General features: G+C 39.1%; 1 protein-coding gene across 3 annotated transcripts in view; it reads right to left on the bottom strand.

Moving 5' to 3' along the window:
- The window catches only part of LOC106873135 (uncharacterized), a 51365-nt gene extending 30765 nt beyond the window's left edge, over positions 1-20600 (bottom strand). For all 3 annotated transcript variants that reach the window (XM_089339728.1, XM_089339727.1, XM_089339726.1), the window contains exons 1-3: positions 20430-20600; positions 8210-8427; positions 5080-5166 (exon numbers count right to left, since the gene is read on the bottom strand). In XM_089339728.1, the coding sequence (XP_089195854.1) occupies positions 5080-5166; positions 8210-8427; positions 20430-20580 (456 nt within the window). In that variant the 5' untranslated portion in view covers positions 20581-20600. The remainder of the gene's footprint in view (positions 1-5079; positions 5167-8209; positions 8428-20429) is intronic.
- Between the last annotated feature and the right edge of the window lie 4393 nt (positions 20601-24993).

The raw sequence follows: 24993 nt of genomic DNA on the forward strand, positions 1-24993 counted from the left end.
ATGTATTTTGAACCCACTTTTCAATTTAAGGTTTTCTTTGATTTTAAAAAAAATAGGATGAATCTATATTGAATTCATTTGTTTTGTTCATTGCATGCCTAAGACCGTTATTTGAAACGACCAATGAAACAGATCCATGTTTTAATTTTATATTAGTTTTGATTGCATCGTCATTTCTTTCCCATTTCTAACAAAACTGTCCGATGAATGGGAACGTGCAACTCCGAGTAACAGTTTTTTATTTCTGTTGCTTTCAAATAAAGCATATTATTCTACCTCCCGTATTTGAGTGCTCTTTTTCCACCTTGTTGCACATTTATGTGCTTACTCCAGTATATATATATATATATATACATAGACATACATACACACACACATACACTCACATACACACACACACACATAAACACACACATATACGTAGGTGCATGCCAGTTTGGAAAGCAAACGTTAAACGATGATGATGATAATATATTTCATAAATACATGAAGCCCATTATCTGAAGGATAAAGATGGTGAGGCCTCTCCTCTTTCATACATGATTGAGCAGCCTTGAAAAGTCTGATTCCTCATATCCAAATTCATTAATTTTACTAATTAACGTGGACAAATTAAATCGGAACTGAGAGAATACGCGAATAATAGTAACGTCCGAGTTGTCGAGGAGTCTAAATTGGATGCTAGAGTTACTTCCCTTGAATAATATATATATACATTTAATACAACAAAGATGTTTTTCGTTGTTCTTGTGTTCCTTCGTACTAAACGGAATCGATCGGAACTGAAAGAATGGTAACACCGGAATTGTCAATGAGTCTAAATTAGATGTACTCAGAAGGACCCGGGTTCAATTCTACTACATGGTGCATTAAGCAAATGTCATTTTCTTTAGCATGGAGTTAGTCGACTTTGTGCATGAAACTGAGGTCCATCAAGTGTGTTGCATTTACTCACCTTTCGTTAAAAGTACAGGTATATCATCGGCAATGTTTTAACGTCCACTTTTCCATGCGTGCATGGGTCAAACAGAGTTTCTTGAGGTAGATTTTCGACGGCTGGATGCTCTTTATGTCACCAACCCTTACCTGTTTCCAAGTAAAGTAATATTTCTCCATGACCAGACATCTTGCAGAATATTGGAAATGAATAACATTCCTTGCATGGAGATGCTCATTTTATAATTATCATGCAATGTTAAGACAACGTCACACACACACACACACACACACAAATAGTACTTTTTCAGTTTCCATCTACCAGATCCACCTAGAGGGCGTTGCTCGACCCAGGGTTATAATAGAGGATATTTGCCCAAGGTGCCACACAATGGGACTGAACAATGAACTATGTAATTGGGAGGCAAATTTCTTACCACACAGCCATGTCTGTACCTGTATATGCGTGTGTGTGTGTGTGTGTGTGTGTGTGTGTGTGTGTGTCCTTGTCTTGACAATGTTCATCATCATTTAGCGTCTACTTTCCATGCTGGCATGGGTTTGGCCAGTTTGACTGAAACTGATAAGCCAGAGAGCTGTCCCAGCTTCCAATCTGATTTGGCATGGTTTTTACGGTTGAATGCCCTTCCCAACGCCAAGATTGTAATTGTAAACGAGTGTCACTGTCCTACAAGCAGTGTCGTTCACTTCTAGTAGTCTGCAGAAGATGTCTGGCCATGAGGGAAATATTACCTTATTTGGAAACAGGAGAGGGTTGATGGCAGGAAGGACATCAGGCCATCGTAAATCCATCTCAATAAACTCTGTCTAACCCATGCAAGCATGGAAAAAATGGACGTTAAAACACAGATGTTGATTATACTACCTGTACTTTCGATGAAAAGTGAGAGGAGTTTGACAATCAACAAATGCAAGCGAAACAACTAATAAAAAATAATTTTTAAACTGAATTTATGTAAAAATTCAAATTACGACAAATGTAAATAAACAAGCGAAGTTTGCTTTTAGAAGCGTTGAGATGTCTTTTAGAAAGTTAAAGAAGTGATTTTAAATTCTCAATCGCAGAATAATGCTAAAAATATAGCCTGAACAGGATAAACTATCCCTATTTTGCAGAGAAAAGTGTAGGTGGCTAGCTAGCCACCTACACTTTTCTCTGCAAAATAGAGATAGTTTATCTTGTTCAGGCTATATTATTAGCATTATTCTGCGATTGTGAATTTATGTAGTTAAGTCTCAATTGATTAAAATAAATGAAATAATTATGTACTTAAAGGAAGTATGGTCTAGTTTTACTTTGTATTCCATATTCATGAAAGAAAAAAAACAAAGAGAATCGAAAGGTCCTTGCTGAGCCCTAGGCTCATAAGGTTGGTTCTCTGGATTCTGTGGCTTATACCGTACATACTCATGTAAAAGTCAAATTTATGGGGTTGACTATAACATGGATAGTACTTCTGAGGGGCTGAAATTCAAATTAGAATCCGAATTACCGTATCAGCAGCAGAAACCCAACTGATCTCTAAATGAATAAAAACAAAAACACAATGAATTACAGTAATATTACCAATTCTATGCACCAAAACACACTTTCTATTATATATCAAAACCCAGAAACAAGACCACAAAACTCTTATATTTACACTTTCACTTTAAAAAAAAACTTTGCAGGATGTCTTGTGCAGTGGTGTTTGCTGTTTTTCACCAATAATGCTGTCTGTGAAACACGTTTCTCACAATGTAAACAACAAGTGTATGATGCATGTGTTTATTGTGCTGGAAGATGTATGCAGGCTTGCAACATATCCTGTGCATACATTTTAGTGATGGCGATGTAGCATCCATCAACAATGGTGTTTTACTATAAGCACCGAGCATTCCATTATAAACACCAAGCATTCCACTTATAGAGGTGGCTACAGTAAGGTAGCCACACAACATTGCAACAGTGTTATTTCTACATACAGGATAATACGGTACCTTGACCCACAAATGTTGTCCTGTTGTTTGTGAAATACTGGGGTTGACTTTTATACAGGGTCTTTGGAAAATTCCCAATTTTTGGCCTAAAATAGGGTGCCGACTTTTACATGAGATCAACTATTACTCAAGTATATACCATATATTCCCCAGCTCCTAGATAGGACACTGGCCCCTCACAGGGTTTTACTAGTGTTTACTTGTGGAAAATCTACAGGGAGGGATGAATATTCAGTTTTAGAGTTAATGTCTTGAAGTAAACTAATGAAAGGGATTGCTTGATTAAAAAGGAATACAAGTTCCTTTTTGTTATTTAATAAATAATGATTTCAAATTTTGCCTCAAGATCAGCAATTTCAGGAAAGGGGTTAAGTCGATTACATTGACCCCCAGTATCCAACCAGGATTTATTTGATCAACCCCAGTAGAATGAAAGGCTAAATTGAGTATGGGGGAATTTGAACTCAGAATGTAAAGATGAAATGCTGCTAAACATTTTGTCTGGCATGCTAACGAGTCTGCCAAGCTTCACTGCCTAATCGTTTAATAGATAATTATTTCAAATTTTTGCCACAAGGGCAGTTTGGGAGAGGTGGGGATGAGTCGATTACATCAACCCCAGTGTTCAACTGGTACTTATTTTATCGACCCCAAAAGGATGAAAGGCAAAGTCGACCTCAGCAGAATAATCATAAATGATAAAATACACATACATATATGTGCGTATGTGTGTCTCTGGTTGTGGGGAAATATTACCTTGATTGGAAACAGGTGAAGGTTGGTGACAGGAAAGGCATCCATCTGATTTAACAAACTGTATCCAACCTATACAAGCATGGGAAAGTAAATGTTAAAATAATAATGATGATGATGTCCTGTTGTTTCCTCACAACTTATTTCTTTAGAAATATTTTCAACGCTACATTGAGCAACTTAATGGACAATTTAGCATCGTCCCTTGACAAAGTTTTAGTTGGACATTCAAGAACATAACTGTTCATCAAAATGATAACAACAGCATAATATGTACAAGAACTTCATTGGTCAGTGTGGACCAAGTATCTGCAATATATATATATATATATATATATATATATATATATATATATATATGTACAGATCTGGACAACAAGACATTTTTGAGGAAGACCAGAGGTGCCCATGCATAATACAAGTTTCCCTTCTTCATGTCACCAATGTTTATCCAAGGAAAAAGCTGCTGACTTAGGTTGATACAGTTTGACATTGGTATCCTCACAAGTGTTTGCTCTCAGTCAGAATGCAATGTACCAGAACACATGCTACAAAAGCCTCTCACGCGACCCTTTTACATTTCCACCAATCCATTCCCCTTATTAATAATTTTCTATTGACCCCACAAAAGGGATGAAAGGAATAGCTGACCTTGGTAGGATTTGAACTCAAAGTGCAGAAATTTGGAACAAATACTGAGAAGGTTTTCTATCAAAGCTCTAAATGTATTGCTGTGCGTTTTGGTAGATGTAGTAGTATTGCCAAATGATTAAGAAGTTTGCTTTGAAATCATAAGGTTCCTGGTTCAATCTCATTGCAGGGCATCTGGGACCAGTGGTTTGTTTTTTGGGGGTTTTTTCCCCCTTTTCTTCTTGGTCTTCTTTTCACCAAAGCCTCAAGCCAATACTAGTCTCATAAATGAAATTGAGAAGATGGAAACTGTATGGGAGTGCCTCGGCTATATTTTACCCATAATCCAAAAGTCTGGCCTTGTCACACTGCATTGTGCCGATTCTGCCTAAGAATTACACAAACAGTACACACATCTGTGGAGTACTCAGCCACTTAAATGCAGGTAATTCGGAAGATTGAACACCTGAATACTCGTCAAAAATGACAAAGATCCATTATAACAATGAAGAGAATCACAAATATTTCACCGATATTAATGAAAGAAATGGCATTTCTGCCGACTTCACATTCTGAGTTCAAATGCCACCTTTCATCCTTTTGGGAGTCAACAAAATAAGTACCAGTTGAGTACTGGGGCTGATATAATCGATTTGCCCCCTCCCCTGAAATTGCTAGCCTTGTGCCAACATTGGAAATCAATATTAACACAAGAAATAAGAACAATGATAAGCTGGTGTGTGGTCTTTCTGAACTTACCTTGTTAAGTTTGCTTTCACTTGCCAGTTTTTTGGAGAGATTCTTTGCTGCAACAAAACCAACTTCTTGCGAGCAGAGAAGAATACACTGATATAAAAATGGAAAGAAGTGTTTGTAAACATAAATAGGAACCGGAAAAATGGAGGAAGAATATTAATAATCTTTGTTATTGCTGGTATTTTCTGAGGATGTCAATATCACCATGATGGTTTTTAACCATTTGCCTGTTCTGTATTTCACATTTCGTACAAAGGACATATTTCTCTGACAATGTCACTCCTGTTATTGACGAGGAATATCCTACAAGAGCCCTGTGCTAGCATCATGTAAAAGCACCCATAAAAAGCCACATCAAAAGCATCTGTCATACACTGTAAAGTGGTTGGCATGTTAGGAAAGGCATCCCGACACAAAAACCAAGCCAAATTTGACTGAAATCTGGTGCAGCTCACAAGCTTGCTAGCTCTGGTTAAATCATCCAACCCATGCAGTGTGATGGCTGATTCTGATGTGGCTTTGATGCCAGCACAAGAGCTTTTTATGTGACACCAGCACAGGGCTCTTGCAGGCTACTCCTCTTCAGTAATGGGAGTGACACTGCCAGAGAAATATGTCCTTTGTATAAAAAGTGAGATACAGGACAGGCAAATGATGATGATGATGTTTTTCTCAACCACTTGGGACTTATGATAAGGAAGTTTCATATTACTCAGAATGTATGAAAGAAAGGCTGATTAAAATTGGAAAACAAGTATGGATGTTAAGGACAGACTTATGAAATGCTTTGGCCAGGCAAACAGTTAAAATCATTGCAGATGAATATGGGTATTTCACCCTAACTCTTTGACTGTCTTCTCTATTCATATTTCTCTGGCGTCCTTTCACAATTTAATTCCACTGCCAGAGTAACTTGAGACTTAAGAAAGGAAATCTTAAAGTTACTGAGATTGTCTGAAACAAGGGCTAAATTAAAAGTCTGTAAACAAGCATGGACGTTTATGACCAACTTATGAACAGGGAAGGGGTTAAGTAGAAAGAACCAAATGGTCCAAGAGGAAGAAACCTGCAGACGATGGAGACTGAGGAAAATGGGGGGAGAAAATGGGGGAAGATCTAGTCTCAAGAGGTTGGACCTTGTCAAATAGATTACATTGGCTAATAAGGACTGGTGAGAGGGGGAGATAGAATGGTCCTATCCAAACATTGACAGGTTTGAATAACAAATATAAATTGGCGGCGGCGGCGGAGGAGGAGGAGGAGGCAATAATGATGATGATAGTGGTGATAGCAATGGCAGCAATATTGATGTTGGTGTTGGTGGTAATGATGAATATGATGATGATGAATGTCCTCCTTGCTGCCTTTGTCATTGACACTCAGGCCCCCACCCCACCCAACAATCACTGCATGAAAGGCATGAGCAATGTTGTGGACAAGAAAGAAAAGGCAGTAGCAGAGTAGAACAGGACTTGGGAGGTGTTGGCCACAACAAGCAGGAATGGGAGAGAAGTGAAGAGGGGGGGCTGGAGAAATACCTTTGTGAAAGTGACATAAGACCAACCAGCTCTGAAGCATTCGGGGAAAAGCAGCAGAGAGAAGAGGAGACAGAATAGCTTTGGGTCAAGCAGTCAGGTGCAGTTCTTCATTCGATGCACCCTGTCTATGCAGTTGCAGCACCAATGCACTTGAGAGAACATAACCCAATTATTTAACAATGTTAGTTTGTATGGCAGACAGAGTACAAATGAGCTGATGGAGCAGCCATTTCATACCTGGAGCAGCCAGGTATGAAATAATTCATTCTACTCTAGACACAAGGCCTGGAATTTCGTGGGGAAGAGGCTCATCAACTACAACCCCAGGGCTCAACCGGTACCTATTTTGTTAATCCTGAGAGGAAAAACAATGAAGTTGACTTTGGTGGAATTTGAACTCAGAACGCACAGCCAAAAGAAATGCCATTAAGCATTTTGTGCAGTGTGCTAATGACACTGCCATTAATAACATGAGCGGATGAGTGCAGGAGAAGCTGGTTACATGTGTATGACCATGTGATGTAAATGAACAATGAGAGTGAAATGAGAAGGTGTTGTCAGGTAATGACAACAGAAGGTAAATCTGGAAGACATGAGAAGTGGTGGTGCCACATCTCAAAGAAAGTTGGGTCTTAACAAACAATATGAGAGAGGATTGTGATTGTAACAAATGGCTCTATAATGATTGTAAGGCAGAGCCAACCATTGGTGGTATGGAAAAAATACACGGTAAAAATCAATCATCCACTTATTCTGATTTTTGTTGGTTGATCATCAGATGCAGGTATACCTGTGTGGTTTAGAAGTTTGCTTCCCAACCACATGGGTCTGGGTTCAGTCCCACTGCATGGCACCTTGAGCAAGTGTTTTCTACTATATTCCTATATCCCTCAAAGCCTTATGAGTGCATTAGGTAGATAGAAACTTAAAAAATCCCATTACGTATGTGTGTGTTTGTGTCTCCTTGTCTAGATATTGTCTGATAGTTGTAGACAAGTGTATCCATCATATAAGAAGAGTCATTCATTTCCAAGCTTCAGTTTCTGTGAAAAACATGTCTGGTCATGGGAAAATATGACCTTGTTTGGATATAAGTGAGGGTTAGTAACAGGAGAAGCTTCTGACCAAAGAAAATTCTCAACAAATTCTATGCAAACATGGGGAAGTGAATGTTAAATAATGATGAATGGAATCTCCTATTTCTTGCATTACAATGTAAGTGGCTGACTATTCTACAGACATTCAAACGCTTACCATAATCTTCAGGCAGAATGTGCATGACACACAGTGTGTGACAAGGCCACATTTTTGAATTACAGTTATAGTCTGTTCAATAGGCTTCCACACGGTTTCCATGTACCTAATTTCACTGACAAGCATTGGATGGATGCAATGTTATAGCAGAATACACTTTGCTAAGGTGCTGCACAGTGGGACTGAACCCAGGAGCTCAAGAGTACATAGAGAATTATTTAATCATTTGACTCTGTCTGCACTCCATATAGACACACACACAAAATCACACATACATACACACACACACACAAACACGCATACACAAAGACACACAAACACTAATATACATAAATACTCACTTGTTTCTTGAGCTGTGTAAAAAATTCTGTTGTCTCTTCCAAAAAGGATTCGGGATAAATATCTTTAATCGCATCCAAACTCTGAATAATTTTCAAGAAAGGTTCTTCATTCTCTTGCTTCTCCAATCTAAACAATTTTGGCAACCAACAGATAAGCTCCAGCTTGTATTGCACCTCGTTGTTGAAGCTCGTCACACTGGAGATTGAATCAATGTAGGCTGAAACAAACACAAAACCAGGTTCACCTCAAAATCCAAAGTGTTGTACAACTAAACCAGTGTATCGAACTCAGACGACTGAAAAACAACGTTGATCTTCGTGGAACTGAAACTAAGAACGTAGAGAAGAGGGAAATAAAAACCGTAGCCATTTTACTTTGGTGTTCTTGTTTCTACCATTTCGCCAGTTATAAGATTGGCGTCCTTTGCCTGTATTCAGAGTTGTCTCCCTTGCTTCGGAGACGTGACTCTATACATAATAAAGTTAGCTCCCAATATTCTTTTCTACTCTAGACACAAGGCCTGAAATTTTGGGGGAGGGGGCCAGTCGATTAGATCGACACCAGTACTCCACTGGTACTTAATTTATCGATCCCGAAAGGATGAAAGGCAAAGTCGACCTCGGCGGAATTTGAACTCAGAAAGTAAAGCCAGCAATTTCTGGGGAGAGGGTAAGTCGATTACAAAGGCCCCATTGTTCAACTGGTAAAGTGGACCTCAATGGAATTTGAGTTCAGAACACGAAGATAGACGAAATATTGCTAAGCATTTTGCCCAACGTGTTAACGATTCTGTCACCTTGTTGCTTTAATACTCAATAATATATTGGTTTCAAATTTTGGCACAAAGCCAGCAATTTCAGGGGAGAGGGTAAGTCGATTACAACGGCCCCATTGTTCAACTGGTACTTATTTTATCGACCCCAAAAGGATGAAAGGCAAAGTTGACCTCAGCGGAATTTGAACTCAGAACGTAGAGACAGACGAAATGCTGCTAAGCATTTTGCCCGGCGTGCTAATGTTCCTGCCACCTCGCCGCTTTAGTTCTCTATGAAATATGACAAATGAAACAATGGAACACACACAACTGTGGAAAAGCTACCTACAGGACACTACAAATCGCCGTCGGTTACCCACAGAATATTTCCACTCCAGACCGATCACAGGAAACCAATAGATTTGGCTGTTCAAATATCTGTTATTTCGAGTACGTTCAGGGTTAGAACAACCGACTTCCTGGATTGAGTTTTTGGTTTTTGAAGCATGACTGTCTCACATTTTATTCAAACACAGCGTAACTCAGGTTACACCATTCAATGTCCTATTTTTTAAAGATAGTAGAAAGTGGATAAAAGGATGATACGGTATTCTTTCATGCCGATATGATGACATTTCAGCTATTATTTCTTCCATGTTGAACGAACGTGCAGAGTCTCCTTTTTTGGTGCAATGAAAGCGTTGAGATACTAACACAAAGCTCTTATGTCTTGACTTAATAATGTAAGACTGTAATAGAGATGATGAACAGCTGTTTACCTAGAATGCCTTAGAAAATGATTTTTGTATTGCAATATTCATGTATTCTCATGTAAGTTCTAATCTAGAGAGCGATAGAGAGTGAAACATGAAGCTCCTTCAACCATATCATAAATATATTTAGGTATAACTACAAAATGGTGCCCCGAAACTCATCTCCCGCAAAAAAATAAATGTTATTAACATAATTATAATCTACACTTTCGAAAATACATCTTTGCAAGGTTTCATGAAAAACCTATATTTCTCAGAAAGTTATGCAGAAACAAATATCAACAGTGGGGCACCAAATTGCATATATATATATATATATATATATATATATTCCTTGCGAGCTTACGCATGTCCTCAGCAGTCACAGCCCATGTTTCACTGCCATGTAGCATGGCTGTTCGTACACATGCGTCATACAGACTCCCTTTGTCGCCAGCAGAGGTAAGAGCTCTCTGATCTTTACCCAGGCTATTCTTATTCTAGCAGCTACACTTTCAGCACACCCACCCCCACTACTAACTTGGTCACCCAGATAGCGGAAGCTATCAAGTACTTCTAGTTTTTCTCCCTGGAATGAAACAGAAGTTGTTTCCTGTTTGTTTACTTCCTAGTTAACCTGCCTTTGATATTGCTGCACCTCTTATGTGTCCATAGCTTGCACTGGGTACATCTTATAGAGTTACTACCTACACCTTTTCTACATATTGAGCAGGGCCATCTACCTGAAGGGGTTTGTGTTTTATCTACCTTCCTACTTATTAGGACTTTGGTTTTAGCTAGGTTGACTCAAAGGCCCTTCGATTCTATACACATATATGTATATATATACATATATATATACACATATATGTATATATATATATATATATATATATATATATATATATATATATATATATATAATTTGAAGAAAAGCAACAGAAATTCAATAGGTTATAGCAGTACGTACGTTTCGTACAAACTTCATTTATTCATGTAGTGAGGACACTACATAAAATGTGCAATGAAAATGTACTCCTCAGCTACATAATGGAATTTCATTTTAGAAAGTCATTTTGTAGATGTGTGCAAAAACAAGAGTAGGAGAAGAAGAAAATACCATCTTGACTGAGCTGCCATTCAACAGTCTAGTGAATCAAACAAGAATTTAATTTCTATATAATCTAATTAGAGGGGTAAGATAGTAGTAAATTCAATATAGAGGAAGGTAGAATAAGTAGTAATGGACAGCAGGTTAGGGGTAAATCAAGCAAGAGAAAAATATATATATATCATCATCATCATCATCATCGTTTAACGTCCGCTTTCCATGCTAGCATGGGTTGGACGATTTGACTGAGGACTGGTGAAACCAGATGGCTACACCAGGCTCCAATCTGATTTGGCAGAGTTTCTACAGCTGGATGCCCTTTCTAACGCCAACCACTCAGAGAGTGTAGTGGGTGCTTTTACGTGTCACCCGCACGAAGGCCCAGCCAGGCGGCACCGGCAACGGTCACGCTCAAAATGGTGCATTTCATATGTCACCCGCACAAGAGCCAGTCCAGGGGCACTGGCAACGATCTCGCTCAAAAAATTTCATGTCACCCGCACAAGAGCCAGCCCAGGGGCACTGGCAACGATCTCGCTCGAAAATCCTACGACGGCCCCGCACAAGAGCCAGTCCAGGAGCACTGGCAATGATCTCGCTCGAAAATCCCACAATGGCCCCACACAAGAGCCAGTCCGGGGGCACTGGCAACGATCCCAATCGAAAATCTAATGAAGGCCAGCCAGGCGGCACTGGCAACGGCCACGCCCAGAATGGTGCATTTCATGTGTCACCCGCACATGAGCCAGTCCAGGGGCACTGGCAACGATCTCGCTCGAAAAATTTCATGTGTCACCCGCACAAGAGCCAGTCCAGGGGCACCGGCAACGATCTCGATCGAAAATCCCACGGAGGCCAGCCAGGCGGCACCGGCAACGGCCACGCCCAAAATGGTGCATTTCATGTGTCGCCCGCACATGAGCCAGTCCAGGGGCACCGGCAACGATCTCGCTCGAAAATCCAACGACGGCCCCGCACAAGAGACAGTCCAGGGGCACTGGCAACGATCTCACTCGAAAATCCTACGACGGCCCCGCACAAGAGCCAGTCCAGGGGCACTGGTAACGGCCACACCCAGAATGGTGCATTTCATGTGTCACCCGCACATGAGCCAGTCCAGGGGCACTGGCAACGATCTCGCTCGAAAAATTTCATGTGTCACCCGCACAAGAGCCAGTCAGGGGCACCGGCAACGATCTCGCTCGAAAAATTTCATGTGTCACCCGCACAAGAGCCAGTCCAGGGGCACCGGCAACGATCTCGATCGAAAATCCCACGGAGGCCAGCCAGGCGGCACCGGCAACGGCCACGCCCAAAATGGTGCATTTCATGCGTCGCCTGCACATGAGCCAGTCCAGGGGCACCGGCAACGATCTCGCTCGAAAATCCAATGATGGCCCCGCACAAGAGACAGTCCAGGGGCACTGGCAACGATCCCGATCGAAAATCTCACGAAGGCCAGCCGTGCGGCACTGGCAATGGCCACGCCCAAAATGGTGCATTTCATGTGTCACCCGCACATGAGCCAGTCCAGGGGCACTGGCAACGATCTCGCTCTAAAATCCTACTACGGCCCCACGCAAGAGCCAGCTCAGGGGCACTGGCAACGATCTCGCTCCAAAATTTCATGTGTCACTCGCACAAGAGCCAGTCCAGGGGCACTGGCAACAATCTCACTCGAAAATCCCACGATGACCCCGCACAAGAGCCAGTCCAAGGGCACTATAGAAATAAAATGAAAATGGAAGGACAATACCCTAAGGAGTGGTTAGAGGAAATTTAAGGGAAGGGAATTTAGGTCAAGATATTGGAGAATTATATCTATTCCTCAGTATATTTAGAATAATACAACGAAACACTAAAGTACTAAATTTAAAACCATAAGGAACATTAATAATTAAATTAGAATAAGACAAACATTTATAGTTAAAATAAGATATACAGCAAAGAAATGTATATGTGGCTACTTATTCACAGAACCAATGATTTTATCAGAAGAGTACGATGGATTGCCTACCACTATGATAACAAGATGAAAATGAAAACCAATGAATCACAAGAAAAAAACCATTTTAAGAAACTATTTAGAAGTAGAAGAAATCCACCTCCAAATCCATTATTAGAAAACTTTGAAAAAGACTTACTCAACTTTATTGCTAATATCAAGTTTAAGAAGCACCCACTAAGAAAAAACCCGCACCTAAGGAAACTGAAGGAGTTTATCAAATCTATACAAAGCAAACCAGGTATTCTGGTCCCGGCGGAAAAAAACTGGAAATTTATATAGAATGGATTATACTACCGACAAAAAACTAATTATAAAGGAACTTAACAGCAAATATAAAATAACTTCAAGAAAAACATTATCAGACATCAATTTAAAAATCAAAAAAATTATGCCAGAATATAATCTAACTGATAGAGCTGAACCACTTACACCCTGTGAACCTAAAATTAATTTAGAGGACCTTCAGAAAAACTTTCAGGAAAACCCTACTGTTGGACTCATTTGCCCAACTAAATCTGATATTGGAAGACTAAGTAAGCTTATTCTCGATAACATTATACCTTTCATTATTCCTAACCTTACTCTAAAATTATGGATTAATACAGATGAAGCACTTAATTGGTTTAATTCTATTGACAATAATAATAATTTTTCCTTCATCCAATTTGATATCAATAATTACTATTCTAGCATTTCCCCTATACTCCTTAACAAAGCTCTCATCTTTGCCAAAAATAGATCCCTAATTACTAGAGAAAAAATTGATATAATTCTTTTAGCTAGAAGAACCATCATCGAATTCGAAGATAGACTCTGGACCAGATCTGACACCCCTGATAACTTTGATATCCCAATGGGATCGAGTGATTCGGCTGAAATCACAAATCTGGTTGGAGCATATCTTTTATATTGCCTAAATAGGGAAATTCCTGAACTTCAAGGGGGTCTTTAGAGGGATGATGCGTTATTTGTCATTCCCACCAACAATAAGTCAACCATAGAGAGAATGAGAAAGAATATTAGAAAATTCTTTAAAAGCTTTAACTTGAGCATTACTTTTGAATATGGTACTAAAATCGTTAACTTTCTTGATACCACTCTTAATATTAGCTCTAAATTGCACTATCCCTATAGAAAGGAAAATGAAGTCACTAAGTATGTAAATAGATAATCTAATCACCCCACAAATATTTTAAAATCTATTGTAAAAAACATTTCCAATAGATTATCTAAACTGTCCTCAAACCATGACATCTTTAACTCTAATTCACATTACTACAATGAAGCTTTATCTAGAGGAGGCTATGACCAAAAAATTTCTTTCCTTAATCCTAGTAAATCTATTAAATGTGATAGTACCAATAATGATAATCTAATTATCTTAAATAATGATACCAATAATAACAATTTAATTACCGTAAATAATGGTAAGAAAAGACCTACTAATAAAAATCTATCCTGATTAAGCAATAAGAATAAAAATGAAATACAACCTGATAAATGTCTACATAATCATATTAACACCAATAAAATACCTAGGTTAAGAAATTATGATAATGACCATAAAAATAGGAAAATTACTTTACATAACAAAATAGATCCTAATAAGAAAACTACAAATGATAATAGAAACAATAATATAACCCCAAATACTTATGATAACCACAAACCCCCTTCATATTACAAATTTAGAAGAAAAAATTCTATATGGCTTAACGTCCCTTACAACTATGCAGTATCTACGAACATCTATAAGAAGTTTATGGATATCTTACAAAATAATTTCGACCCTAACCATAGATATTATAAAATCTTCTCTCAACACACAATCCGTATCTCATACTCTACTCTCCCCAATATAGGATCTATCATCAATAAGTTGAACATCGAACTAGCTAGGACCCTTGAAAATAAAAAAATGTCTTATTATCGAGAGCAATACAAATAACTACCAGACAATTAATAACACCAACGCAACCAATAATCATGCACATGTTAATGAACATATTAATACTTCAACTGTTAACATAGTTGATGAGATAAATCTTCCTAGCTCAAACAATATCAATTGCATATCCAGTAATACAACCAACAATATTGATATAACCAATTTAGATACTTGTATCAACAATCTACATAGTAATATATATATATAGCTAATAATCCCCTTGATTGCAAATGAATTCCGGGTAGAGGTAGGGGTCCACCAAGGCTCTGTCCTCAGCCCCCTCCTATTTATCATAGTCCTCCAGGCGATAACAGAGGAATTCAAGTCAGGATGCCCCTGGGAGCTCCTCTATGCTGATGACCTTGCACTAATTGCTGAGTCACTATTAGAACTAGAGGAGAAGTTTCAGGTGTGGAAGCAAGGACTAGAATCGAAGGGTCTTAGAGTAAACCTAGCTAAAACCAAAGTCCTAATAAGTAGGAAGGTAGATAAAACACAAACCCCTTCAGGTAGATGGCCCTGTTCGATATGTAGAAAAGGTGTAGGTAGTAACTCTATAAGATGTACCCATTGCAAGCTATGGACACATAAGGGGTGCAGCAATATCAAAGCAGGTTAACTAGGAAGTTAGTTTTTGTATATGGCAGATGTTCAGGTGCAATAAACACTGTAAACAAACAGGAAACAACTTCTGTCTCATTCCAGGGAGAAAAACTAGAGGTAGTTGATAGCTTCCACTATCTGGGTGACCAAGTTAGTAGTGGGGGTGGGTGCACTGAAAGTGTAGCTGCTAAAATAAGAATAGCCTGAGCAAAGATCAGAGAGCTCTTACCTCTGCTGGCGACAAAGGGAGTCTCACTCAGAGTAAAAGGCAGACTGTATGACGCATGTGTACGAACAGCCATGCTACATGGCAGTGAAACATGGGTTGTGACTACTGAGGACATGTGTAAGCTCACAAGGAATGAAGCCAGTCTGCTCTGATGGATGGGTAATGTCAGTGTGCATACCCAACAGAGTGTAAGTATCTTGAGAGAAAAGTTGAACATAAGAAGCATCAGCTGTGGTGTGCAAGAGAGCCGATTGCGCTGGTATGGACATGTGGCGAGAATGGACGAGGATAGCTGTGTGAAGAAGTGCCACAGCCTAATAGTTGTGGGAACCCGTGGAAGAGGTAGGCCCAGGAAGACCTGGGCTGAGGTGGTGAGGCAAGACCTTCGAACATTGGGCCTCACCGAGGCAATGACTTCTGACCGAGACCTTTGGAAATATGCTGTGCGTGAGAAGACCCAGCAAGCCAAGTGAGACCTAAATCCAAGGCCTCTGCCAGGGGTGTAGCCAGCCCACTTATGCGTACCTTTCCTTCTTTGGACACTAAACTCCGCTTGCGAAGACCTGTTGAGGCAAGTGAAATCGAAACCGAACTAAATTCGACGACTGGCACCCATGCCAACGTCGTCTCCTTCATTGGGCACGAAACTCAGCTTGCGAAGACTTATTGGGGCAAGCGAAAGTAAAATCGGGATGGCACCTGTGCCCAGCGTCGCCTTTCTGGCACTTGTGCCTGTGGCATGTGTAATGGACTTTCGAGTGAGATCGTTGCCGGTGCCCCTGGACTGACTCTTGTTCGGGTGGCACATAAAATACACCATTTTGAGCGTGGCCGTTGCCAGTACTGCCTGACTGGCCTCGTGCGGGTGGCATGTAAAAGCACCCACTACACTCTCAGAGTGGTTGGAGTTAAGAAGGGCATCCAGCTGTAGAAACTCTGCCAAATCAGATTGGAGCCTGGTGTAGCCATCCAGTTTCACCAGTCCTCAGTCAAATCGTCCAACCCATGCTAGCATGGAAAGCAGACGTTAAACAATGATGATGATGATGATTGCAATTGTAGAATTAAAGCCCACTGCCCCGGTATCTGGCCGTTGTTTAGCCCATAATGTGGTCTATAAATGTACAGTAGCTACTCCAACTAATAATTACATTTATGTTGGTTGCACAATCAATCTGAAACAGCGATTATACAATCATTTTTCTTTGTTTAGACTTAAACAGAAGGCCAATAGCACATCATTATCTAATAAAATTTGGGAATTGAAAGAAAATGGTATCGATTTTAATCTTAAATAGGAAATCGTCAGGAGAGCACAACCCTATAGAAATAGTAGATATGGCTGTGGACTGTGCTCTATGGAAATTTATGAAATTTTTAAACTTAAGGATAATCCTAATCTAATTAACAATAGATCTGACCTTAGGGTTCTATGTGTACATTGTTACTCTCGCACCTTAAGATATTTTAAAAAGTAAATCTTGCTAATAATTTATTATTTTAATTCCTCTTGTTTCCCCGACTATTAACTACTTTATTTGAGTTATAGCTTTTAAATATAAATTTTGAATAGATTTTAACCTTTCCCAACCCACTGATAATATTCCTATTTTCTCTAGGTAATTCTGAGTCTCTTCTACCATATTACTTTTTCGAAAACCTTAGCTTTAATTCTCTTAATTCAGTCCTGTTCTTCTAACTTTATTCCTCCTCCTTTTCTTCCTCCTCCTTCTCTCACCCTTTCTCTTTGTTCTGGTTTTTGGCCATTAATATTATGGTTTTACTTATAAATAATATCTCTATTCTACTACCCCACATTAATGTATATCTTATTTTAACTATAAATGTTTGTCTTGTTCTAATTTAATTATTAATGTTCCCTATGGTTTTAAATTTAGTACTTTAGTGTTTTGTTGTATTATTCTAAATATACTGAGGAACAGATATAATTCTCCAATATCTTGACCTAAATTCCATGCTAGCATGGAAAGCTGACGTTAAATGATGATGATGATGATGATGATATATATTTTTTTTTCTCTTGCTTGATTTACCCCTAACCTGCTGTCCATTACTACTTATTCTACCTTCCTCTATATTGAATTTACTACTATCTTACCCCTCTAATTAGATTATATAGAAATTAAATTCTTGTTTGATTCACTAGACTGTTGAATGGCAGCTCAGTCAAGATGGTATTTTCTTCTTCTCCTACTCTTGTTTTTGCACACATCTACAAAATGACTTTCTAAAATGAAATTCCATTATGCAGCTGAGGAGTACATTTTCATTGCACATCTTATGTAGTGTCCTCACTACATGAATAAATGAAGTTTGTACGAAACGTACGCACTGCTATAACCTATTGAATTTTTGTTGCTTTTCTTCGAATTTTATTCATCAAATCTCTTGATTTTGTTTTTGGTTTTTACCCTACCAAATTCTGGTGCGTCAAACATTTTATGTACCACATTTAATCTTTTGAATAAATCTATATTATCATATATATATATATATATATATATATATATATATATATATATATATATATATATATATATATATATATATATATATATATTTTTATATATGTTACACTCTCTGAGTGGTTGGCGTTAGGAAGGGCATCCAGCTGTAAAAACTCTGCCAAATCAGACTGGAGCCTGGTGTTGCCATCCGGTTTCACCAGTCCTCAGTCAAATCGTCCAACCCATGCTAGCATGGAAAGCGGACGTTAAACGATGATGATGATGATGATGATATATATATATATATATACATACATATATGTATATATATATATATACATATATCTATATGTGTATGTATCTATATATATATATATATATATATATGTATCTATGTGTATCTATGTATATGCATATGTGTATATCTATATATCTGTGTATATATATATATATACGTGTGTATATATCTATGTGTGTATCTATATATATATATCTATCTATATATATTTATCTATATATCTATCTATCTATATGTGTGTGTGTGTGTGTGTGTATCTATATATATGTATATCTATATATATATATATATATATATATACCTGGGCATCAACATGTGTAGTGATGCATCATTTCACATGCACATTGTCAAGTTGACAGCAAAGTGCAGACAACTGACAGGGTGGATACTGAGGACATTCCGAACATGGGATCAAAAAGTCATGTTGATTCTATGGAAGACATTTGTTCTGAGCCACCTAGACTATTGCTCTCAGTTGTGGTCTCCACACAGTGTCAAGCGGACAGCAGAACTCGAGGCAATTCAGCGTCACTATACAAAAAAGATCGCCACAGTCCAACAGATGAACTACAGGGAGCGACTGAAGGCACTAGGTCTCTACTCCCTGGAGCGCAGGGGGGAGAGATATGTAATAATATACATATGGAAAATACTGGAAGGACTGGTGCCAAACTTTGGCATCAAGTACTACACGAATGCCCTCACAGGTCGCCACTGCATGGTACCGTCCACTGCATCTCACATAAGAACAAGGTACTGCAACAGCCTCGGTTTCAGAGGACCTCAGTTCTTTAATGCGCTGCCAAGACATTTGAGAGATCTGCAAGACATGGATATAGAGGTCTTCAAGACAAAACCTGACGCTTTCCTCTCCACGATACCAGACGAACCAATGGCTCGAAATGAGACACAGTTTAGGGCAGCGATGTCAAATTGTCTTATACACCAGATGTGCCATCAAAACTCTTGATTGGACTATATCAGGTGGATGAGAAGAGCCATTCAAGGAATGTGAAAAGAGCACAGCATAAAGACGGAAAGTCACGGTGGTGCTCCAGCATGACCACAGCCACTTGGCTGAAGCCCATAAATGAATAAATAAATAAATATTATTATAATTTCTTAAAGAATAACTATTCCGAAAGAATAACTAAACTGTCCTCAAACAATTGGCATCAAGTAAAAATGAAACTCCATTATGCAGCTGAGGAGTACATTTTCATTGCACATCTAATGTGTTGTTCTCACTAGTCGTGAGTGGTCGATCCTAACCCTAACCCTATCCCTAACTCTAACCCTAACCCGCGTGTGCAAATGAATACGTGTTTAGGGTTAGGGTTAGGATCGACCACTCATGACTAGCTAGCGCGGACGCGCGACTGCGCGTTCGGGTCCGCGCTGCTTTAGTAGTACCTGAAGTTTGTACAAAACGTACGTACTGCTATAGCCTGGTGAATTTTTGTTGCTTTTCTTCAAATATATATATATATATAAGAGTGTGTGTACAATTGCATTTATATACACGTGTATGAACATGCTGATGTTTGTATATGTGTATAGAGGACATTTATATTCACCCATATACCTACCCCGTCATAATGGACAGAAATCTGCGTTTAAAATGACAATAATAACCAAAGCACCAGGACTCACAAATGCATATCACACACAGAAAATAGCATTACAAAGAACCGCGCACATCCTGTGTAAATCACTTTCAATACAGTGAAAATCAGAGCACCACAACAAACCATTGCACAGCTGCGATCGGTTGTACAATGAAAGCAAGTGATAAAAATAAGACCACTGTTATTTCAAATTGTTGCCACAAGGGTAGTCGATTACATCGATCCCAGTGTTCAAATGGTACTTATTTTATCGACCCCGAAAGGATGAAAGGCAAGGTCGATCTCGGCGAAATTTGAACTCAGAACGTAGCGACGGGCGAAATACCTCTAAACATCGCTAACGATTCTGCCGTGGATCGACGTATGACTTGTCACTACACACACCACAAATTTAAACAAATTTTAAGATAATAAACATACTTCCAAGTTTAATATGGTTCGTTGACCACGGTTCGAAGCTCTGGGACCATTCTTGGAGGATGCGATCACAATAATACCCAACAATCCATCCGTGAATTGTGTTTTCTATGATTGGGAAATCCTCAGCCATTGTTACTGCTCCCCCCGCCATAACACATCACACTTCATAACACCGGTGACGGATTATTCTTTGAACCCAATTGAAATAGTTCCACTTTCATTTTACTCTCTCTCTCTCTCGCACGCCTTCGCTCTTTCTATCTATCTATCGTTCTTATACTTTCTTTTTTAATCCGTCTCTCACTATTCTATTTGTGTCTCTAGCTCTTAATACTTTCTTTCCTTCTCTCTCCATCAATATACCCTTCTCTCTATCTTTCGTTCTTACATTTTCTTTTAATCCGCCTCTTCCTCCCTCATTATCTCTCTTTTCCTAATCATTTCTCTCTCTCATCTATCTATCTATTTTTCTCTCTTGTTCTTGCACGTATTTTCTCTTAACTCGTCTCTCGGGTCTTTCTGATTTGGCGGACACCATTTTTTATTTATTTTTCCTCCAAATCAGAAAGATCCCCGAAAGAAGCCTGTCGTATATAAATACACACACACACACACCTGTGATTTTAGTTTTGATCTTCTATATAAATATTCAATACATATCACACACTGAGAGAGAGAGAGAGAGAGAGAGAGAGAGAGAGAGAGAGAGAGAGAGAGAGAGAGAGAGACATAGACAGACAAAACTAACAGATATACAGGCAGATAGACAAACAGACACACACACAGATAGATAGATAGACAGATAACGGGATTCCACGCAGTTTCGATCTACAACATTCCCTCACAAGGCACGTACTGCAGTCAGCTTAGTGCTATAGAAAACATTTGCCCAAGATGCCACGCAGTGGGACTGAACCCAAAACCACATGATTGCATTCTGGATTTCAACAAAAATTTACAGTAAATCATTCGGATTATATCATACAGCTGAGTCGGGTTTCTTTCAGTTTCATTTCGTTGTTTTTTTTTTCACTTACTTGATTTCTTTATTTTGCAGTCAGCCATTTTATGTGCTTAATTCAAATAGTCACGTATCTTAAACATTGGCTTTGTGGTTAAGGGATTACAATCATAAGGTCATGGATTCAATTGCTGGTCGGAGCAGTGCATTGTATCCTTGAGCAAGGTCTTTCATTCCATGCTGCTCCAATCTACTTAACAGTAACGAATACCAACTGAGTACAGATGCAGCATTTTCACCTTCCAGCTCTCAGATCCAAGGTATTCCTAGGTCAAGGAGGGGGCGAGAGAGTGTCCATGTGTGCTCGCAACTATATACACACCTAAGTTACCAAGCCTTACTCGCTCAAAAGTGACGGCTCTCTGTATTACTTTTTATATATTCGGTAACAAGATATATACGTACTCGAGAGGAAATATGTATGTATGTATGTATGTATCAACAGAAATCACAGGTCACCGGATCAAACACTTCTCTGAACTCCTAAACCATGAGTCAGTTGTGGATGAAACAGTGATTGATACTATGCAACAAAGACCTATCATTGGCTCCTTAGACTCCTCGCCTTCAATAGATGAAGTAATGACATCAATAAGTAAATTGAATCTTGGTAGGGCACCTGGAAAGGATGGCATTTGTGCTGATGTCTTGCGATTTGGTGGTAATTACATCACACAGTCCCTTCATGAACTTATTAGTGCAGTCTGGAAGGATGCAATTATTCTTCCTCTATATAAAGGAAAAGGAGCCAGAACAATGTGTGGTAACTACAGAGGTATTGCTCTATTATCAGCTGCTGGCAAGGTTCTGGCAAATATTCTTCTTACCCGTCTGAATGGGTGTCTCATAAATGATGTCCTATCTGAATCTCAATGTGGCTTCCGATCTGGTAGAGGGACAATGGATATGATTTTCACAACAAGACAGATGCAGGAGAAGTGCTATGAGCAGAATATGGATCTTGTCCAGGTATTCATTGATTTAACAAAGGCCTTTGATACTGTAAATAGGGCCTTTCTATGGAAAATACTTGGCAAACTTGGATGTCCGGATCACTTTGTATCTATAATTAAATCATTTCATGATGGGATAGAGGCTTGGGTCAATGTTGGTGGTGGCATGGCAGGACCCATTCCTATAGAGAATGGTGTCAAGCAGGGTGACATCCTTGCCCCAACTCTCTTTTCTTTGTACTTTGCTGCTGCTTTTACTCATGCTTTTGCTAAGGTTAGCTCTCTGGGAATATATGTCAGATATTGATCTTCTGGCCACCTCTTTAATCTGCGCTGATTTGCTGCCAATTCAAAAGCTTTCCAGTCTATTATTTGTGACCTCCTTTATGCAGATGACTGTGACTTAGTCACTCATACAGTGGATGACATGCAAATACTCATGAATTGCATTTCTACTTCTTGCAAGGCATTTGGACTCAGCATTGGCCTGGACAAGACTGCTGTAATGTTCCAGCCTGCACCAGCAAATCTATATGTGAAACCAGCTATCTTGGTTGAAGGAACAATTCTGAAGATAGTAGACAAGTTTGTCTACCAGGGCAGCACACTCAGCCGTTCTTGCTCCCTGGATGAGGAAATATCTTTCAGGTTACAGAGAGCAACTAATTCCTTCCGGTCTCTTCAGTCTCATGTTTGGTCCCAGCATGGCATCACAAGGCAAACAAAAGTTGCTGTGTACCGTGCATACATATATGACAGACTTCTCTCAGTTTCCATTTACCATATCCACTCACAAGGCTTTTGTTGGCTCAAGGCTATAGTAGAAGACACTTGCCCAAAGTACCACACAGTGGGACTGAACCTGAAACCATGTGGTTGGGTAGCAAGCTTCTTACCACACAGCTATGCCTGCGCCTGGATATTAATATTTTGGTATGAAGTTAGACTTCATTCTGTCCCATAAAACTAACTCTAACATTGTTTAGATAACTCACTTTCACAGGATTACACCACAATATTCACATAATTACCTCGTTTCTTGTCATTGGTGTATCATGCAAAAAGAAGAGAGTTGTTTGAAGTTACATTAATGACAGAAAAGAATGGCTTCACATGAGAGGCTGGTAAAATATTCTGTTCTTTGTAGTCAACGATTCCTTTAATCCACGGTCAAATTACAACCAAGAAACTTTGTCTGCTTAAAGGGTTTGTTGTCTGCGTCCACGCGTGAAGGTCTGCTATTTGCATAGCGCCCTCAGTCATCTCTTTCCCTCCCTGGTTGTGCTTGCCTATGTTGTTGCTTATATAGCCTTTTTTTTTTCTAAGCAGGAACCTCTGGAACATGATAGAACATTCTATAATATGGGGGGATATTTCTGCAAGCATATTGGTTGATGTTTAGAGCACATCATCTGATTCAAGTGTGGTCTGATCCTAGTTACTAAAGCTGTAAGGTTTCGATGCTAAGCTTCGTTACACACTATTTGTTCAGACACTTCACGTTTTCGGTTTAAATGCCACCAAGCTCAATTTTGCCTTTATTCATTTGTTAGATAAATTAAGTGTTAGTCAATTACTAGGATCGATGTAACCGACATACCCCGCCCCCAAAATTGCTGGCCTTGTGCCAAAATTTGAAACCATTATTTTATAATTAAGGCAGCGAGCTGGCAGATCCCTTGCCATGCCGGACAAAATGCTCAATGACAATTCTTCTGGTTTTACATTCTGAATTTAAATTCTGCTGAGATTGACTTTGCCTTTCATTTTTGCGGGATCGATAGAATAAGTAATTGTTGAGCATCAAGGTCAATATAATCAACTTCTCTCTCCAATTTAAAACTACTTGCCCAGTGCCAAAATTTGAAGCCATTATTATTATTACAGGAAAAGCCGCAAACTGGTTGAAGTGTTCACATGCCGGACAAAATGTTGTTAAACTTTGTCTTTCATCCTTTCAGGGTTGATGAAATAAGTACCGGTTATGCATTGGGGTCAATGTAATCGACTAGCCCCTTCCTCGAAATTTCAGGATTATTATCATTATTATTATCTGGCAGAATTGTTAGCATGCCGGGCAAAATGCTTTGCGGCATTTCGTCCATCTTTTCTTTCTGGGTTCAAATTCCACCGAGGTCGACATTGCCTTTCATCCTTTCAGGATCGATAAATTATGTACCAGTGAAATGCTGGGTCGATGTAATCAATTAGTCCCCTCCCCACTGCCCAAATTTCAGGCCTTGTGCCTTTAGTAGAAAGGATTATTATTATTATTTTTCTCATGTTCTGTTTCATACAACGGAAACTATGATTCAAAAAAGATTTTTTTCCCCAAAATTTCAATTTTATGAAATTTTTGTACACCTCACTTCCATACACTTTTCTTTTCCTATGAGGTATGGGGCTTTGAGGGAGAACTATTTCAAAATTCCGCCCATTTATGATTTTAGTCATTAGTTACCCTATTAATCTATACAGGCAAATTTGACCCTCAGCGAACAAAATAAGACAGGGACACACTCAATAAGATAATACTGTACCAGATCAGTTATCCAGAAAATTTGACACCAGATATGTCCTGGATTTCTGG

The sequence above is a fragment of the Octopus bimaculoides genome, chromosome 22, assembly GCF_046866305.1.
Source record: "Octopus bimaculoides isolate indiv1 chromosome 22, ASM4686630v1, whole genome shotgun sequence".
Lineage (NCBI taxonomy): Eukaryota > Metazoa > Mollusca > Cephalopoda > Octopoda > Octopodidae > Octopus > Octopus bimaculoides.